General features: G+C 42.3%; 1 protein-coding gene across 1 annotated transcript; it reads right to left on the bottom strand.

Annotated features, from left to right (window-relative positions):
• Window positions 1-9,375: 9,375 nt before the first annotated feature.
• Window positions 9,376-15,904, bottom strand: LOC115465905 (zinc finger MYM-type protein 1-like). Its single transcript, XM_030196748.1, has 2 exons — window positions 15,600-15,904; window positions 9,376-12,054 (listed from the first exon to the last, which is right to left on the bottom strand). The coding sequence occupies exon 2, from the start codon at window positions 12,039-12,041 to the stop codon at window positions 9,471-9,473; it is 2,571 nt and encodes an 856-aa protein (XP_030052608.1). The 5' UTR covers window positions 12,042-12,054; window positions 15,600-15,904; the 3' UTR covers window positions 9,376-9,470.
• Between the last annotated feature and the right edge of the window lie 679 nt (window positions 15,905-16,583).

Genomic DNA, 16,583 nt, shown 5'->3' with positions numbered 1-16,583 from the left:
CAGGTGTCTCCTATTTATAGGTACAGCAAGTATTTAGTGGTTTATGGAAGGCTCGCACTTTCCACCACAAGTGCACTAGTTAGAGTGGGATATGGCCCTGGCTCCCCTTATCTCCAGTGCACTGCACCAACCTCTATAGTCCCGCTCCTGGAACCAGCTTGCTGCTGTAATAGGAATGGCCATCATGTATGAAGCTGTCATAGAGTCTGGTATGTACTATCACTGTCACATCTTTGGGGGTGGGAAGAGGCCAGTGACTACTGGCGGATTAAAGGGGGGTGGGGAGGGGGAAGTCATGCCTTAATCTCTCCAATGGTCATCTGGCCATTTAGAGCACCTTTTTGTAACTTAGTCATGTTTGAAACAGGTCTAGACAAAACCTCTCAATTTTTGACCCCGACATTTCGGTTTTGTTCCATTACGGCAATAAAAGAGTCTAACCCAAAACGTACTCTCTTGAAATTTGGACACAACTGTGTAGAAAACCCATCTCAAATTAGGAGTTTTGAAAATCGCAACTTAAAGATGTTTTTGCAAGAAAAACGTCCTTCTGCCACTTTATGAAGTTTTTCCTCTTTTGAAAATAAGCGCTATAGAAGTTAAAGAGTACAGGAGAAAGTGAGGAACCTTGTGGTACCCCACAATTTGATTTCCAATTGGGTGAAAGACAACCATTCATTTTCACGCTTTAACAGCAATTACAAAAAAATTCCTTAATCCAATACTTTATCAGTGATGCTTAGACAGCTAAGCTTAAACAGTAATATCTCAAGAACTACTGTATCAAATGTACCAGCGAGATCAAATTGTTTTAATAATATCAATTCAAGACTTTAGGCTACCAAAGGTTTTGCATCTGAAACTAAAGCAAAGATTCCGAACTGTGATGGGATCTAAAACCATACTGAGGTTTTTACTGAAAAACCTGAAGAATAGATTAGCCACTAAAGCCTCCAATAATTCAGCAAGTAAAGGTATACTGGCTTTATTTATTTATTTATTGCATTTGTATCCCACATTTTCCCACCTCTTTGCAGGCTCAATGTGGCTTACAATATATCATGGATAGTGGAAATGAGAAGAGAATAGACATTTGGTGTTACAGAAGGATTTTGGGTAGCATGGTAATGGAATACATGATAGTGATATAACAGAAGGCATTATTAACATTTCTGGATATATGTGGGAGTTTCACATGTTTTGATCTTTGTGGTATATCTTGTCGAATAGATGGGTCTTTAGTAGTTTACGGAAGTTGGTCAGTTCCTAGGTTGCTTTTAGGTTGTGTGGCAATGCATTCCTGAATTGCGTGCTCATATAGGAAAAGGTTGATGCGTGCATTGATTTGTATTTTAGACCTTTACAGTTGGGGAAATGAAGACTAAGGAATGTGCAAGATGATTTTTTGATATCGCTGCCTGGATGTCTCAACGTCATCTGGAACTTAACATGGCCAAAACCGAGCTTCTCATCTTTCCCCCTAAACCCACCTCTCCTCTCCCCCCTTTCTCTATTTCTGTGGATGGCACTCTCATTCTCCCTGTCTCATCAGTTCGTAACCTTGGGGTCATCTTCGACTCCTCTCTCTCCTTCTCTGCTCACATTCAGCAGATTGCCAAAACCTGTCGTTTCTTTCTCTATAACATCAGCAAAATCCGTCCCTTCCTCTCTGAGCACTCTACCAGAACCCTTATCCAACATTATCACCTCTCGCCTAGATTATTGCAACCTGCTTCTCACCGGCCTCCCACTTAGCTCTCTCTCTCCTGTTCGATCAGTCCAAAACTCTGCTGCACGACTCATTTTCCGCCAGAGTCGCTATGCTCACATTAGCCCTCTCCTCAAGTTGCTTCACTGGCTGGAGTGGAGTAGCCGCCAACTCCAGGCTCCACTCATTCTGCCTCGCCTCACCCTATGCTTGGAACAACCTTCCTGAACCCTTACGCCAAGCCCCCTCCCTGCCCGTCTTCAAGTCTTTGCTTAAAGCCCACCTCTTCAATGCTGCGTTCGGCACCTAACCCTTACCGTTCAGTGAATCCAGACTGCCCCAATTTGACTGCCCCTATCGGACCGACCGTTCACTTGTCTATTAGATTGTAAGCTCTTTGAGCAGGGACTGTCTCTCTTTGTTAAATTGTACAGCGCTGCGTAACCCTAGTAGCGCTCTAGAAATGTTAAGTAGTAGTAGTAGTAGCGGTTAATGCTGCGGACTTTGGTCCTGGGGAACTGGGATCGATTCCCGCTGCAGCTCCTTGTGACAATGGGTCAAGTCACTTAAACCTCCGTCGACCCAGATAAATCAATTTGGATGTGGTTGCAAAAACTGTAGAAAAGCGGTATATCGAGTCCCTATCCGTTTCCACATTCAATTCAAACTTCTCTTACTGACCTATAAGTACATTCACTCTACCGCTCCCCAGTACCTCTCCACTCTTGTCTCTCTCTACACCCCCCCCCCCCCTCGGGTACTCCGTTCTGTGGATAAAACTCTCATCTGTCCCCTTCTCCTCTACTGCTAATTCCAGACTCCATTCCTTTTAGCTCACCACCTCACGCCTGGAATAGACTTCCCGAGCCAGTACGCCTAGCCCCGTCTTTGGACGTTTTCAAATCCAGGCTAAAAGCCCACCTCTTTAATGCTGCTTTTGACTCCTAACCACTACTTCACTTGCCCTGTACCCTTTTATCCCCACCTCTTTAATTTCCCTTACCTCTTAGTTGTTGTTCTGTCTGCCTGTCCTATTTAGATTGAGCAGGGACTGTCTCTTCATGTATGGTGTACAGCGCTGCTTATGCCTTGTAGCGCTATAGAAGTGATAAGTAGTAGTAGTATATAGGTCTGTAACTATTGGGTTGACAAACTGAAATCCTTATCTTTAGAAATAGGTGTTACAACTATAATTCTTAATTCAGAGAGAAATGAACCTAGCTGTAAAATTAATAGTTCATTAATATACACAGTTAACCAATTTATCTCCTGCAGAGGGTCCACTATTAGATAGGAAGGACAGCTCTCTCAACAATAAAAAGAGGAAGATACGCATCATGAAATGTTCACACATTTCCTTGCTTTGGCTTGCCATTATACGTATCCACTAATTTGCTGAGCCTTTAAAAATAAAGCTTTGCAACTTTCTGCCACTGAGTCAATGATGTCCTTAAAAAAAAAAAAAAAAATCTACAAAGCTGCAGAATGTGGCACAGATATTTCTTTTATATCTATCAAGACCAAAGAACTGGCTGAACAGGCGACAGGACTGAACTAGACTGAATAATTTATTTTACAAGAGAGAAAGGATTTAATTCTGAACAAAAAAAAAAGTGTCTCTTTCTCCAAATATAGGGCAAAAAGTTGCTCGGGATGATTGCAAGATTTGTGAACATTCATGATAGACCTAGTTTCTTTCCATGGTACAGGAGTTCACCCATCTTTAAAGGCTATCAACCAATTGCAGGCACCTTCAAAATGCTTGACGATCTTAACTGGTTCTTAATTGGAATGGGCAATCATTTTAAACGAATTGTCACCTTGCTGATAAGCATGCACACTATGAGGTGTATTTTCAAAGTACTTACAAAGTTTCATAGTAACCTATGGAACTTTGTAAGTTTAAGTGCTTTGAAAATGAGCCCCTATGGGGCCTTTTTACTAAGCAGCGGTAAGCCCACCACGGGCTTACCACAGCAGCCCAATAGTAGTTCCCATCCCATCATTTTCTATTTTTGTAGCGCAGTTGTTTACCCAGCGGTAATCAGGCAGTGCACTGCCCAGTTACCGCTGGGTTAGTGCAGGAGCCCTTACCGCCACCTAAATGGGTGGGTGCTCCCCCCTGAAATGGCTGTGCGGTAAGAGGTTCACTTACCGCATGGCCATTGGAAAAAAAAAAAAAAAAAAAAAAAGACAGCTTTTTATCCGCTGTGGTAAAAGTCCTCAGCACATGTCAAAAACACACACTGATTCTAGCACAGTCCCGCCTTTTACTGATAAACTCATATGTACTACTTTATATGTATACCTGACCTTGATTTATCCTTGCCATTTTCAGGGCACAGACCATAGAAGTATGCCCAGTACTTGCCCCGCCTCCCAACCACCGGCTCTGCCATCCAATCTCCGCTAAGCTTCTGAGGATCCATTCCTTCTGAACAGGAATCCTTTATGTTTATCCCACGCATTTTTTTAATATTAGTAAGAGTGTGAATTAATGTGCAAATAGTACACACAACATTCATTTCCAACAGAAGAAAAACAAAACACAAAATGAAACATTATTGGGTGCCCATCCCTAATTCTTAACATGAGCTTTGAAACAGAGAATAGCATAAGGACTATAAGACAGAGTCATCTGATGTCTTACCCTTTGGGGAGGGGGGAGAAGAAAGATGCACCACAAAAAATTCTCGGGACTTTTTTTTTTCTAATGGGTAACTCATACCCATGAGTCTTTTATCTGCGAAATCAGAATCAAAGTTTATCAAGGGTTGTTTGCCTCTAGCTTGTTTTGCACACCCTCAGGCCTTTAGGGTGGAAATAAAACACCATATCTTTCAACAGCAAGGAAATCAACACAATCTCTGTACAAAGCACAGCTCCTCAGGACTGGCCCTAGCTTCTTACTACCTCTTGTGGTCATCAGGCAAAACTACCGATACATCCTTATGCAGCTAAGCCAAAGCCCTTTTTCCTGAGGCCGATCCTACAGCAAGAATTAGCAAATGCAGTCACACTTGCATATTAATATTAATTTCATGAAAGTTGTTTTCTGTCATATTCTGTGCTGTCAGTTTTTCTTTCAAGGGAACAAGGATCTTAGTAATTGGTTCTGGGGAGGGAAGATAGTAACAGAAACCTGGGGCAGAGGGAAAGGGACAGGAGTTGGAAGTCATGATATGGAGGTGAGGCAAAGGTGAAGTAGGAAGCAGAGAGTGGAGGGATGCGGGGGTAATAGCTTAGTGCAGTGGTTCCCAAACTTTTCAGTTCACGGCACCCTTTGAGCAATTTTTCACAGCACCCCCCCCCAGATCTCCATCTTCTCTGCACAAATACAATAGTGCTAGGGTATCCCTATAACCAGCCCCTCCAAATGACACACTGATTACGATTTATAACAAATTACTTCTCTACCCATGAAAAGTTATTCCCTTATTACACTTCCTCTTTGTAGCCTGCACAAGCCAGCATGTTTAAAAATATAAGTGGGATTAAATAAAAAACGCTGCTAACAGTAAAGAATGACAACTTGGATGCAGCAGCTCATAGCTTGGTTTGGTAGGTTTGCTTGCTTTGCTTTGAATGGGAAGGGGAAACAGAGACTGACCTATTGGCTTCAACTTTTTGATTTCATCCCATCTCGTGTTTTCATCCAACCTCCTCGGCAGCCGCCTCTGCGAGTCCTGAAGGCCATCTGCTCCCTGTCCCCATTGGGTGAAAAAAATAAAAAGTGCAGGGCTGCAGCAGCCTTCAGGCATGTGCTGTTGGCTCTGCTGGTTCTCTGCCCCGCTGATGTCAACTTCCATTTCCGGAGGCAGAGGACTGGCAGAACTCACAGCACATGCTTGAAGGCTGCTGCAGCCCTACGCTTGCTTTTTTTTTTTGTTATTTTTCCCTGTCGCTGCTGTCTACAGTAGCAGTTCAGGCGGGAGGTTGGGATTTGCCAAGGCACCCCAGAAAGCTCGCTGCAGTGATGGTCAATAGCAAATTTGGGTTTGTACAGAACATTCGCATATATGCTTTTTCATTATTTATCTTGTGAAATGAGAGCTTTTTGAACGGTCATCAATAAAAATGTTGAACCATAAAATATGGAGTTTTTTTAAGAGCCAATGACTGAGTGAAACTGTATGCAGTGCATTATGACATGAAGCTCTTAGATACAATGTATAGTTCCCAGCACTGACTAAGGCTCTTTTTCCAACTAAAACATTTAAATAGTTGTAGAAAAAAAAAAAAAAAAAAAAAGGATACAAAAATAAAAAGATTCCCTAAACAGAATTGATTAAAAGTGATCACTATATTTTGGAAATTGAGTGTAAACTTTATACTGGTGATCTTATTCTCCATTAATGATGTGATATTGACAGGAAAGGAGGAAAGCCATTAAGTGGGAGATGCTAAAGACTGAAACGTGGAAAACTTATTTATTTCCAGAGGTCTGATATACCATCAATCACACGATGCTGCTGCTAAGCAGTTTACATATTGTATTACAAATTAACTTTAAAAAAAAGTAATGAAGGAAAGAAGCAAAAAGTAGAGAGAAGTGAAATAAGAATAAAGTTTGTTGATGAACCAGTTAATTGACAGTGGAGGAGGTGAGGGGGGACAAGGAGCAGTTTAGTTGTATGTTTGTTGAAATAGTCATGTTTTAACCATTTTCTTGAAATTTTGGTAAGAGGATTCTAATCTGATATTAATTGGAAGTGAATTCCATAAATGTGGACCAGCATGGCTGAAGGCAGACCAATGTGTTATCAAGGTGAAGATGCAAGTGCAAGGGAAGAGAAAGACTTATCACCCGAGATCTAGAGCCAAGGGTTCACATGTACAGAGATCTAGAGCCAATGTTCAGAAATTAGAAGAGGGAATATGTGCTCAAAAGCAAGAGAAGTTTGACTGCAGTAGACTGAATAACTTGAAGACACTCGAGTCAGGAAAGGGGCAGAACGGAAGACAGGTCATTGCTACAGTCAAAGTATCATATCACCAGAGAACGGTATGAACAAATGGAAGAGGATAGTAAGAATGACTTTACTGTGCATAGGATGCACGGATGACTGAGCAGTCGTACTAAACACATATTGTTCAGTATACAAAGAAGAAAGCCCTGGAGAGGGGCCACTGATAACTAGCAAAAGTACATATCAAAATGAAATAGATAGGGCGCTATTCACCGAGTGAACGATTGCAAAGAACTTGCAGGGCTGAAAGTGGACAAACCCATAGGACCAGTTGGACTATCCTGCCGGCCAAAACAGCAACAAAGCGGCGGACAGGGATGCCGAGGTTGACAAAATGGCGGCATTGCCCGCCAAAACCCAAAGCTGACTGTAGCGCACAAGAAATATCAAGAAAGCACAAAGGCAGACGGTCTGCAAACTCCAAGATGGAACACGAACTGAGCAGATCGTTTAACAAACACAAATGGATTTATTAATTGAAAAACAAATTGCACAATATGTATACACACAAATTTGTTTTTCAATTAATAAATCCATTTGTGTTTGTTAAACGATCTGCTCTGTTCGTGTTCCAGCGCACAAGAAATATGCCCGAATCGGGTCCTTCCCCGATACCGGCGCCATCGCATAGAAGCCCCTGCCTAAATATCCAGCACAGTGCACTATATGCACACCTGCTTGTTCCGAGACCCCGCCACTGATGCACAGCTCTTCCCTCAAAGAGACTGAGGCACAACACGAACACCAAAGCATCACTCCGATGCTAGGGAGGACATGGGGTAGGGACCTGGCCATGCGAGTGTAACACCCCTGAGGCTGTAAGAGACCCCCATGGGCCTCAGCCTCCAACAACAGGCAACAAACCTTGGATGCACAGCCAAGATCTAAAACCCTACACACAGGTAACCTCTGCTAAGCTTTAAAACCAAACAAAAAAAACAACATACAAGAAGCAAGGAAAAAGACTGAAGGGCTCACCACCTTCTACCTGCTAGAGACTGAGAATACTGGATCTTTCCTAGCTGGTAAGGGTTCTTATTGGCTCTCTCTCTAGAGTCACAGTTCTCAGTCTCCACCTGCTGGAAGGCGTGCACAACCCATCAGGCACATTCTGGGCCGGTCCGGAGGGACGCTAAGGAATAGAGAATTTCTGGTGGGTCCCCTGAAGAATATGTTTAACAGATCCCTGGAGATGAGAAGTGCCAAGTGATTTGTGAAGACAGACCGCATCTGCCTTTATCCAAAGTGGTAACAAAGAAAAATAGGAAAGTACAGGCTAGTAAGCCTCATCTCGTTGGTGGGAAAAGTAATTAAGATGCTGCTGAAGGAAATGGTACTTTTTTTTTTTTTTTACAGTCCAGTGGGTTGCACGCTCCAAATCAACACTATTTTACCAGAGGCAGATTATGCCAAATGTACCTGCTTGACATCTTTGACTGGGTGAGCAGAGTAGTAGGCAAAGGGAATGCGCCGAATGTGGTGTACTTGGATTTCAGCAAATCCTATGATACGGTTCGTCATAGGAAGAGACTTATAAACAAACTGACCTGCCTGGGGATAGGTCCCAAAGTGGTCAACTGAATTAAAAAAAAAAAAAAAGGTTGACAGAGGGCAGTGGTAAAGTGGTTTATTCAGAAAAAAGGGGTCTTGGTACTGAATTTGTAGAAAATGTGTGTCAGTGATAATTCTGAAGTGTTAGAAGGAAACACTTGCCTTTTTGTGGATGACATGAACATCTGCAACAAAGTGGACACTCCTGGAGGGAGCAGGTAAAATGGCAAGTGATCTACAAACATAGAGGTCTGGTTGGATGCTTGGCAGTTAACCTTTAATGTGAAGTATGCATATCTTTTTAATCCAGAAGTATCTACTCAAACTAGATATAACTGGATGGACTCATGGGATCGTTTTCTCACATTGTATTGACACTGCTGTTCCCCAGACTTGGGGCTTTACTGTCTCTGAGAGCATCTTATTTATGCAACATTCTGAGCCTGAGAAAAACCCTTCATGAAGTCAGACCCTTTGCCTGTGTCACTAACATTTAGAAAATCTAGAGAAGGCACTGAATGTCAAACTCCATTCCCAATGCTAACCAAAATGACAGAATAGCTGAATGATTTGGTTAATTCGTTTCTTAAGACAAATACATCCTGATGACAGAAAGATTCAGGGGTGGTACTGGGCACCTCAGACAAGGCTGGTGGAAAGGCAAAAACCCTTTAATTCTATAATCTTACTGGTAAATGTAAGTGCCATTTGAATGCTAAGTTTATAGACAGACATTCAAGCAGATGCTAGTATTAATATTCACGAATGTTTGTGCTCTGTGTGCACAGAGTGCTCTTCTGCAAATTTGCACAGGGGACTGTATATGTGGACAGAGTACCTACAGGTCCCACATTTACATATGGAACTTATAGAATACTATATAGGTTATGTACTAAAATCTAACATTTAGGCGTATGTAATTATAATGCTAAAGACCAGACGTGAGTACCTGTACCTAAATGATAGTATATATATATATGCCAAATTACACTCTAACTGTATCTGCATGCCCAGATGCCGTTACTGAACGGTGCTTAATGCACAGCATTTTGACTACATTTAGGTGCACCATACCGAATTGCCTCCTATATCCCATATACACAATTTTAGAAATTTAGTATTATACATTAGTATGAATAAAAATTCTACATTTATAAACAGATTTATTTACATTAGAAAGAAAGATACCAATTGTCCATCATCACTGTTCCATTTGTTCAACATATTTTACAGGTTATATACTAGATGAAGTACAAGTTGGAATTTAGATGTGCTACTTTCTGTGCTTTCACTTTAGCAAATGCAGACACAAGTTTCTCCAGGTCAATCTTTTGTGCAGTTTCGTGTTCCATTGATAAAGTAGCTAGCCCGTCAAGCGTCTCTTGCACCACTGTGGAACAAATGTACGTTTTGATCAAGTTTAGCTTTGAAAAGCTTTTATCACTACTGGCCACAAAAACAGGGAGTGTCAAGAGGATGCGAAGGGCAATAAACGTATTGGGGAAACACTCCGGCAACTGGTACTTGCAAATAAAGTTCAGCACATCTCGTGGCGATGCACCCTTTGGTATTCGTTTTGCAATAAGCCGCAATTCATTGCACAAGTCTGAAGCATCAATATCTTTGGAATCCCCGTGATGTAAAGCGTGTTCTAGTATCAAACAGTGCTCCAGAATTTGCTTTGGTGCTCTATTCTGCAAACTGTTAACATCATAGAGGAAGCCAAACACAGAACTAATCTGATGCATCTGTGTAAATCTTTCATCAACTGACTGAATTGCTGCATCAAGGACTGCAAAATAAAAATCCACTTTGAATTTCTCCTCAGCATTCTGAACAGGCTCGTCTGTTTCTACCTTGAGCTGCTTCCTCTTTCTTCTCATACAGACCGTAACTGGTTCAAGACGTGCAGGTATCTCCATCTCCTCGGCAAGTTCACGTGCATCTAGCAGCGATTTCTCAAACCCTTCGTCAGTCCTCCGATCTACAAGAAACTTCTCAGTTTCTCTCAGCTGCTGAATGGCATTCTGTATGTCTAATTCATTTGCCTGAAGCTGTTTGCTAGTCCTGTTGATCTCAAAGAGGATATCATGCCACACAACGAGGGAAACCACAAATTTGAAACTAGAAATGCCTCTTCCAAGAGTCTGTGCATCTATTCGCGAGGTATTGCCAGATGATCCTGTTAACGTAGAGTCATCAGCTATTTCAATAAGCGCATCATAGATATTACCTAGCTGATTGCGAAGAAGTTTCAAGGCATGAATTTGACTTTCCCATCTTGTTTCACACAATGGTTTCACCGTAATATTAGGTATATGGTGCATCAGAACTCTCCAACGATGTGTGGAAGCTGAGAAATACACAAACACACGTTGCACTAGGTCAAAGAAGGCCGCTGCTTCTAAGCAACACTTGGCAGCATCGCTAACAACCAGCTTCAGGGAATGTGCACTGCAAGGAATAAACATTGCTCGTGGGTTACTATCCAAAATTTTTCGTTGTACACCATTCTCTTTCCCCTTCATATTACTGCCATTATCATAGCATTGGCCGCGCAAGTTTTCGATAGGCAACGACATCTCCTCTAAAAGGCGAAGGATAGTGTCTGTCATACCTGCACCAGATGCCTCCCTGAGCGGCACAAATCCCAGGAAATGTTCCTTTATGGATATGGGCTTGCAATTATCCATGTCCGAAGTTACATCCACAAAGCGGAGAACTATGGTCATTTGTTCAACATGGCCTGCATCTGCTGTACAGTCCAGAACGATGGAAAAGTATTTGGCAGCATGAGCAGACGTTAGAATTTCATTTTTGATTGCGTTGGACAACAGCTGAATCAGTTCATTCTGTAGATCCTTCCCAAGGTAGTAGGCATGAGTCTCAGCATCTCTTACCTTGTGAAGATACCCCTCCATAAGCGGGTCAAACAAAGATAGGAATTCAACAAACTTCAGGAAGTTCCCATTACCAATAGTGTGCAATTTTTCATGTATTCCCTGAAAGGCCAGATTCTGCATACCGAGAACTCTCACTAAAGCAACCAATCGTTCTAAAACCTGTTGCCAATACTTTTCTTCTTGTTTAATGAGGTGCAAATGTTCTTCATCAACTTTCTTCTTCTTTTCCAATACCAATTCCAGATCCTTCCACTTTTTACAATTCTGATAATGCCTACAGCTTCTCTCATGTGCTGCTAGAATTGCAGACATATTTTTCCAATCTCGTGAACCCTGATCAGAAAGGGACGACAAACCAGCCAAGTCAGTCGTGAACAGCTTACAACAGAAGCAGAACACAGAGTCGTTTGACACGGAGTACAACAGCCACCGACGATGCACTTCTTCTCCGTTGGCAAGTCTCCTTTTGTAATGGCTTGTTGAAAATTTTCTTTGATTGCCATCTTTAGGGAAATCGAACTGCTGAACCTGTTCAGGTCCGTGCTCCACCAAAAGCTGTCTCACATGATCATCACCTGGGGTTAACAAACTGGGCCAAGTGGCAGGGTCACCGTAGCTAAAACTGGTGGAATTTCCACTTTCACGTACTCTCATATCTTCACCCACTTTGACTTCAATTGTTTCATCTTTTACATTCAGATTCTGCCCAATCTCTACTTCTACTCGTGAGTCTGCAGGCAAAACTGTCACCTTGGCCTCCGTCTGAAGCTGCTCCTTTGAACTGCCTTCTTCACCACGTTCTGGATAAAGATACTTCAGAAAAAGACTTGCTTGCTTCACCTGCTCTTTTTCCTTTTCAGCCTTGCGTTTACGATACTGTGCCCCGGACAACCTTTTTCTCTCTGACATTTTGCCACGCCAACTGAAAAATTAAAATTGTACACCTTATAAACTTTGTTTAGAAAAAAATCATGACGTTTAAAAATAAAATAAAATGCAATGCACAGAAAAAGAAACATTGCAGAATATTCATCATGACATATTTATATATTACATTCTATGCTCTGGTGCCAGTCAGAAATGATTAAAAACCTTGTCAAAATAGAAAAACACCTGCTTTACTGACATAGCAGTAAGTCACAAGACACAAGCAGCCAACAAAAAAGCCAGTCCACTGGACCCCAGCATTCATGTGCTGCTGGCAAAACACTGCAAGCAAGACACTATACACTGGCAAACTCCTTCACCTCAGCCCCATACAGGGTAAACTTTTCGAAAGGGCAAAGCAGGCAGCTGCTTACAGATGGCTGCACTAGGGGAGCAGCTAATCTGCCTGTGTTGGGGCTGCTACTGTAGAAATTAGGAAATAAGGGGCCCTTTTACTAAAGAATTAGTGCATGTTAAATGCTGTGTGTCCTATTTTATACCTATGGGTCATATAACATTTAGCATGCACTAGCTTAAATAAAATAACCCTTAAGTGCCACTGGCAGTAGTAAAGTCACAGTCGACTGAGGGGGTAACTCTTCCATAACTTGTTCGGTCACAGCTTCAGGGAATAAGCACCGATAGTGAAAAGTAAACAGCAGGCACTGTGCCCTTGACAGAGGCAGCCTGTGCACAGTTGCTTACTTTTTTTTTTTTATCTAGTGAGAAGAACGTTCCTGTCTATTCTCCCTATACAATCGAGGTGAAGGTTTTCACAAGCATTTAGTTTCTGTGCATGGATCTATTGTGTCCAGTTCCCAGGACTGTAAGCCTACCACTACAGATTCTCACCAAATATAGAATAAGAAAATCACAAATTAGAAATAGAAATGTGTGAACCAAAATGAGCTGGAACTCTGCCCCCCCCCAGGGTGCGTGCATGAATCTCCACTCAACATTCCTGGCTCGACTAAGCATAGTTTAATCAGCATCAGGAAGCATTCACTGGCTGCAAATTTTCAACATGCTAATAGGAGAAACATCAGTTGCAGCAACAGGCTCCCAAGCCAAGGCCTTGCTAGGTGAGCTAGGAAGGCTAAGTAAGCCAAAGACAGGAAGCACATGCTGAGGAAGGGGAGGAAGAGGCAGGAGGCATACACTAGGGAGAGTAGATATAGGGTGATTAAGGCAGACACAAGAGGGAATGAGGCAAACAGCAAATGCAGAGAAACAGGTGGAAGTCAGGGCATGCTAAGGCAAGGAAGGACCACAGGGGAACAGAGAAAGAACAGGTGCAAAAAATTAGGCAAACCAAATTCTCTCTCCCTATTATCTTCCACCCCTCCCCTGGAGACACAAATCTGCATGGCTAGGTCAAGAGAAGATTGGGAAATACTGCTACTTGACCCTCTCTTCCTACCATCCACCTCCCTCCCCCACTTTAGGGCAGATGTCACACTGCTGCTAAGAAACAGCTGCATTGTTGTCACCACTGTAGCTTAGATCCCAGAGGTGTTCTGATGAAAAGCAATGGTGGGCACAAATACACTGCTGCTGGTTTACCACAGCCAGGTTGACAAGGGGGGAAAAAAAATCACTATCGTCAACTTAGCAGCTACCTCTGGAGCTTTCCAATTTCTTATCTAAAATAAAAGAACAAAAATTAAAGGGAAAAACAGTACCCAGTCTAGGAACACTCCCAGTTAAAATTTAGTCGCTTGACCACGTCCTCCTCTCACTCTTACCCTAGTTGCTTCATGTCTGACTGCTTTTTTTTTTTGTTGTTGTTGTTCAAACTGTAGAGCTCCTATAGCAAAACAATGCAGGTCTTTTGTTGGGTGGCACAAAATAAAATCAACAATGGCAGGGCAACAATGCCTAGGGGACCATTTCTGCCCTGTTTAAACCCACAGATTAGGTAAGCAGAGGTGAAAGCTGGGCCATTAATTTTCAACAACTGGGCAGGCAGGCAGGCGAGAACTTCAAGCTGGACACCATTTCATTTTGACTACTTGTTTTGTTGTATTTTTGATAAACCAAATGAAACACAAACTGAAGAAAAAGATGATTTTTTTTCTTTCCAGCGCATAGCTCTTTGCTATACTTTGGTGATACATTTCTAGCGTTATTCGATCAGCAAAGTTCACGCCTTCCTTTACACTGAGATGGAATTCTCAATGACCTGTTTATTAGGGCTGTACCTAATATTCATATTAGATTTGATTCAGCCCAGAATACAATACTCATATTTGGCCAAATAGATATTTAAATTCAAATACGAATAATCCAGGGCTCTAATGTGCTAAACCTGACTGAAATATACACTTGATCTCTGATGTCACGTTATTTCTTTTATTACTTGTTGTGTTAAAGCTCAATGCACATTATTTGTATTCGATATTCGTATTCAGCCAAATAATATTTATCACTATTCATATTTATATGTTGCATTTGTATCCCACATTTTCCCACCTCTTTGCAGGCTCAATGTGGCTTACAATACATCATGAATAGTGAGAATGCATGAGAAAGTATACATTTAGTAATGACAGAAAGATATTAGTAAAATATGCTATTTGGTACAGCTCTACTGTTTACCATACGTTTGATAGAATTTCCTGTGAGATAAGTTAAGTTATGTGTTCAAGCTTTTGGTGCGTGGCATAGCAAATAACACACATGGATAAACTTGAGGTACTTTTCCATATCGGGTCCAAATAGGTAGCGCTGCTTATTCACAAGTTTGGGCTTAGTTTGGGGTTTTTTTTTCTTGAATTCGCAGGTAGCTTGTTTTGGGGATTGCTGCCGCTGAACTGTCATCTCCCAATCGGCTGAGCTGCGGTCTGCTGGGGCAGGACCCCAGGTGCTAACAGAGCAGCATGACTTCTCTCAACTTGTTGACTGACTGAGTTCCGAGGCTGGTAAGAAGGTCAGGATAAACACCGGTTCCGGTTTCTCTAACACCCGGTATTTGGAAGGGAAGCAGCAGTTTCGAGTATGACTAAACTTCCCAGTATATAACAAAGTTGGGCTTATTTTTAAATTGATAACGCTTGATTTGGGCTCGTATAAGGAACATGCGCTTCTTTTTCCAAGACTACCTGGCGACATTGCTTATTCACTTCGTCCTACCCTTAGGACTCTAGTATGGGGGAGGGACAGTGTTTCAAAGGAGGGGAGTGAGAACAGAGACTCTGCTGAAGCATGACTCCCTCCCATTCCTCTTTCTAGAATCATTGTTTCTTAATTTTGGGAGAACCTATAAAGGCCACACTACACGTCTACATGAGAGAGGGGAAAGAAGGGCTCCCTAAACTCAACCTGTTTTCGAGCTGAATCCCAGTTCTCAAAAGATATGTAGCCCCGTAAACTAACTAATGCGAAAGAACCATCTAACTACCACAACGAACTCAGAGGGCGTTGAACCCTCCCAGTGCAGCCCTGCACCCAAAAACACTCCCTGCACTGGAGGGGGAGGGGCACAACAGCTGCACAGCTCCCTGGTCAATCTACTCCTTTCTCTAGCCCCTTGCTACTCACCCGAAGCGGAGGAAGCGCGAGCTCCGGAACGCACTGGAGGACCAGCAGCAACAGGTGGCGCGAGCTCGGGGAACACAATTCAAGAGCAGAAGCAGTAGCAACAGGCAGCGCGTGCTTGCACCTCACAATCCCTCCTAGCAGGTTTCCGTTCGAACCGGAAGCCCAGCACGGAGAGGGAGGGGACAAAACCGGAAGTGCACGGCTGCTGTCCAACGAGGTTGAAGAAAACGGAAGACGTGATGTTAGCTAGTCAATTGTACGTGCTGAAGCCAGTAGGCGGAGCTTGCCGGCAGTAGGCGGGCCTTGAGTTCACCCAAAACAATGGCAAGCGCTATCGAAAAACAATAGCAGAAGATGCAATGGACTCAAATACAAATCAACTTACACATCCAGTTTTTCCTACATAAGCACACAACTGTGGAACCCATTACCAAAAGCTTTGAAAACAACATACAACCACCTAAACTTCCGGAAATCACTGAAGACTAACCTGTTTAAAAAGGCATACCCCACCGATCCAACTTAAATGCCTACTCTCTGCAACACAACAAAAGTAAAGTAAATAATGGACATAACACAACTCTTCCGTTGACTGTTCCACATGAACTTTATCTAACCACAACATCACTTTGTATTTGTTCACACCGGAGTCTGGGAACGCCCCTCCGGTACTATGCAAGCCACATTGAGCCTGCAAATAGGTGGGAAAATGTGGGATACAAATGTAACAAATAAATAAATAATTAAAAATAAGTGTGTGAGCCATCTCTAAAAAATCTAAAGCTGTTTCAGTTGGGTGGGCAGTGCCTTAAAAGGTGGAGGACAAAAGATTTTAGTGGTTTGTTGGTTTTTTTTACTTATTTTACAGCTTTTTCATATATTTTTAAGCTTCCCTTATCTAGATATAAATATCATGAAATAAAATGAGTATCACTAAAACAGCTTACAAAATTATTATAGTAGGTAGAAACAGCAGTTATAACC

This window comes from Microcaecilia unicolor, chromosome 3, assembly GCF_901765095.1.
Source record: "Microcaecilia unicolor chromosome 3, aMicUni1.1, whole genome shotgun sequence".
In the NCBI taxonomy this organism is placed as follows: Eukaryota; Metazoa; Chordata; class Amphibia; order Gymnophiona; family Siphonopidae; genus Microcaecilia; species Microcaecilia unicolor.
Note: the sequence above shows the minus strand (reverse complement) of the source record. Positions and strands in the feature narration are given on the sequence as shown.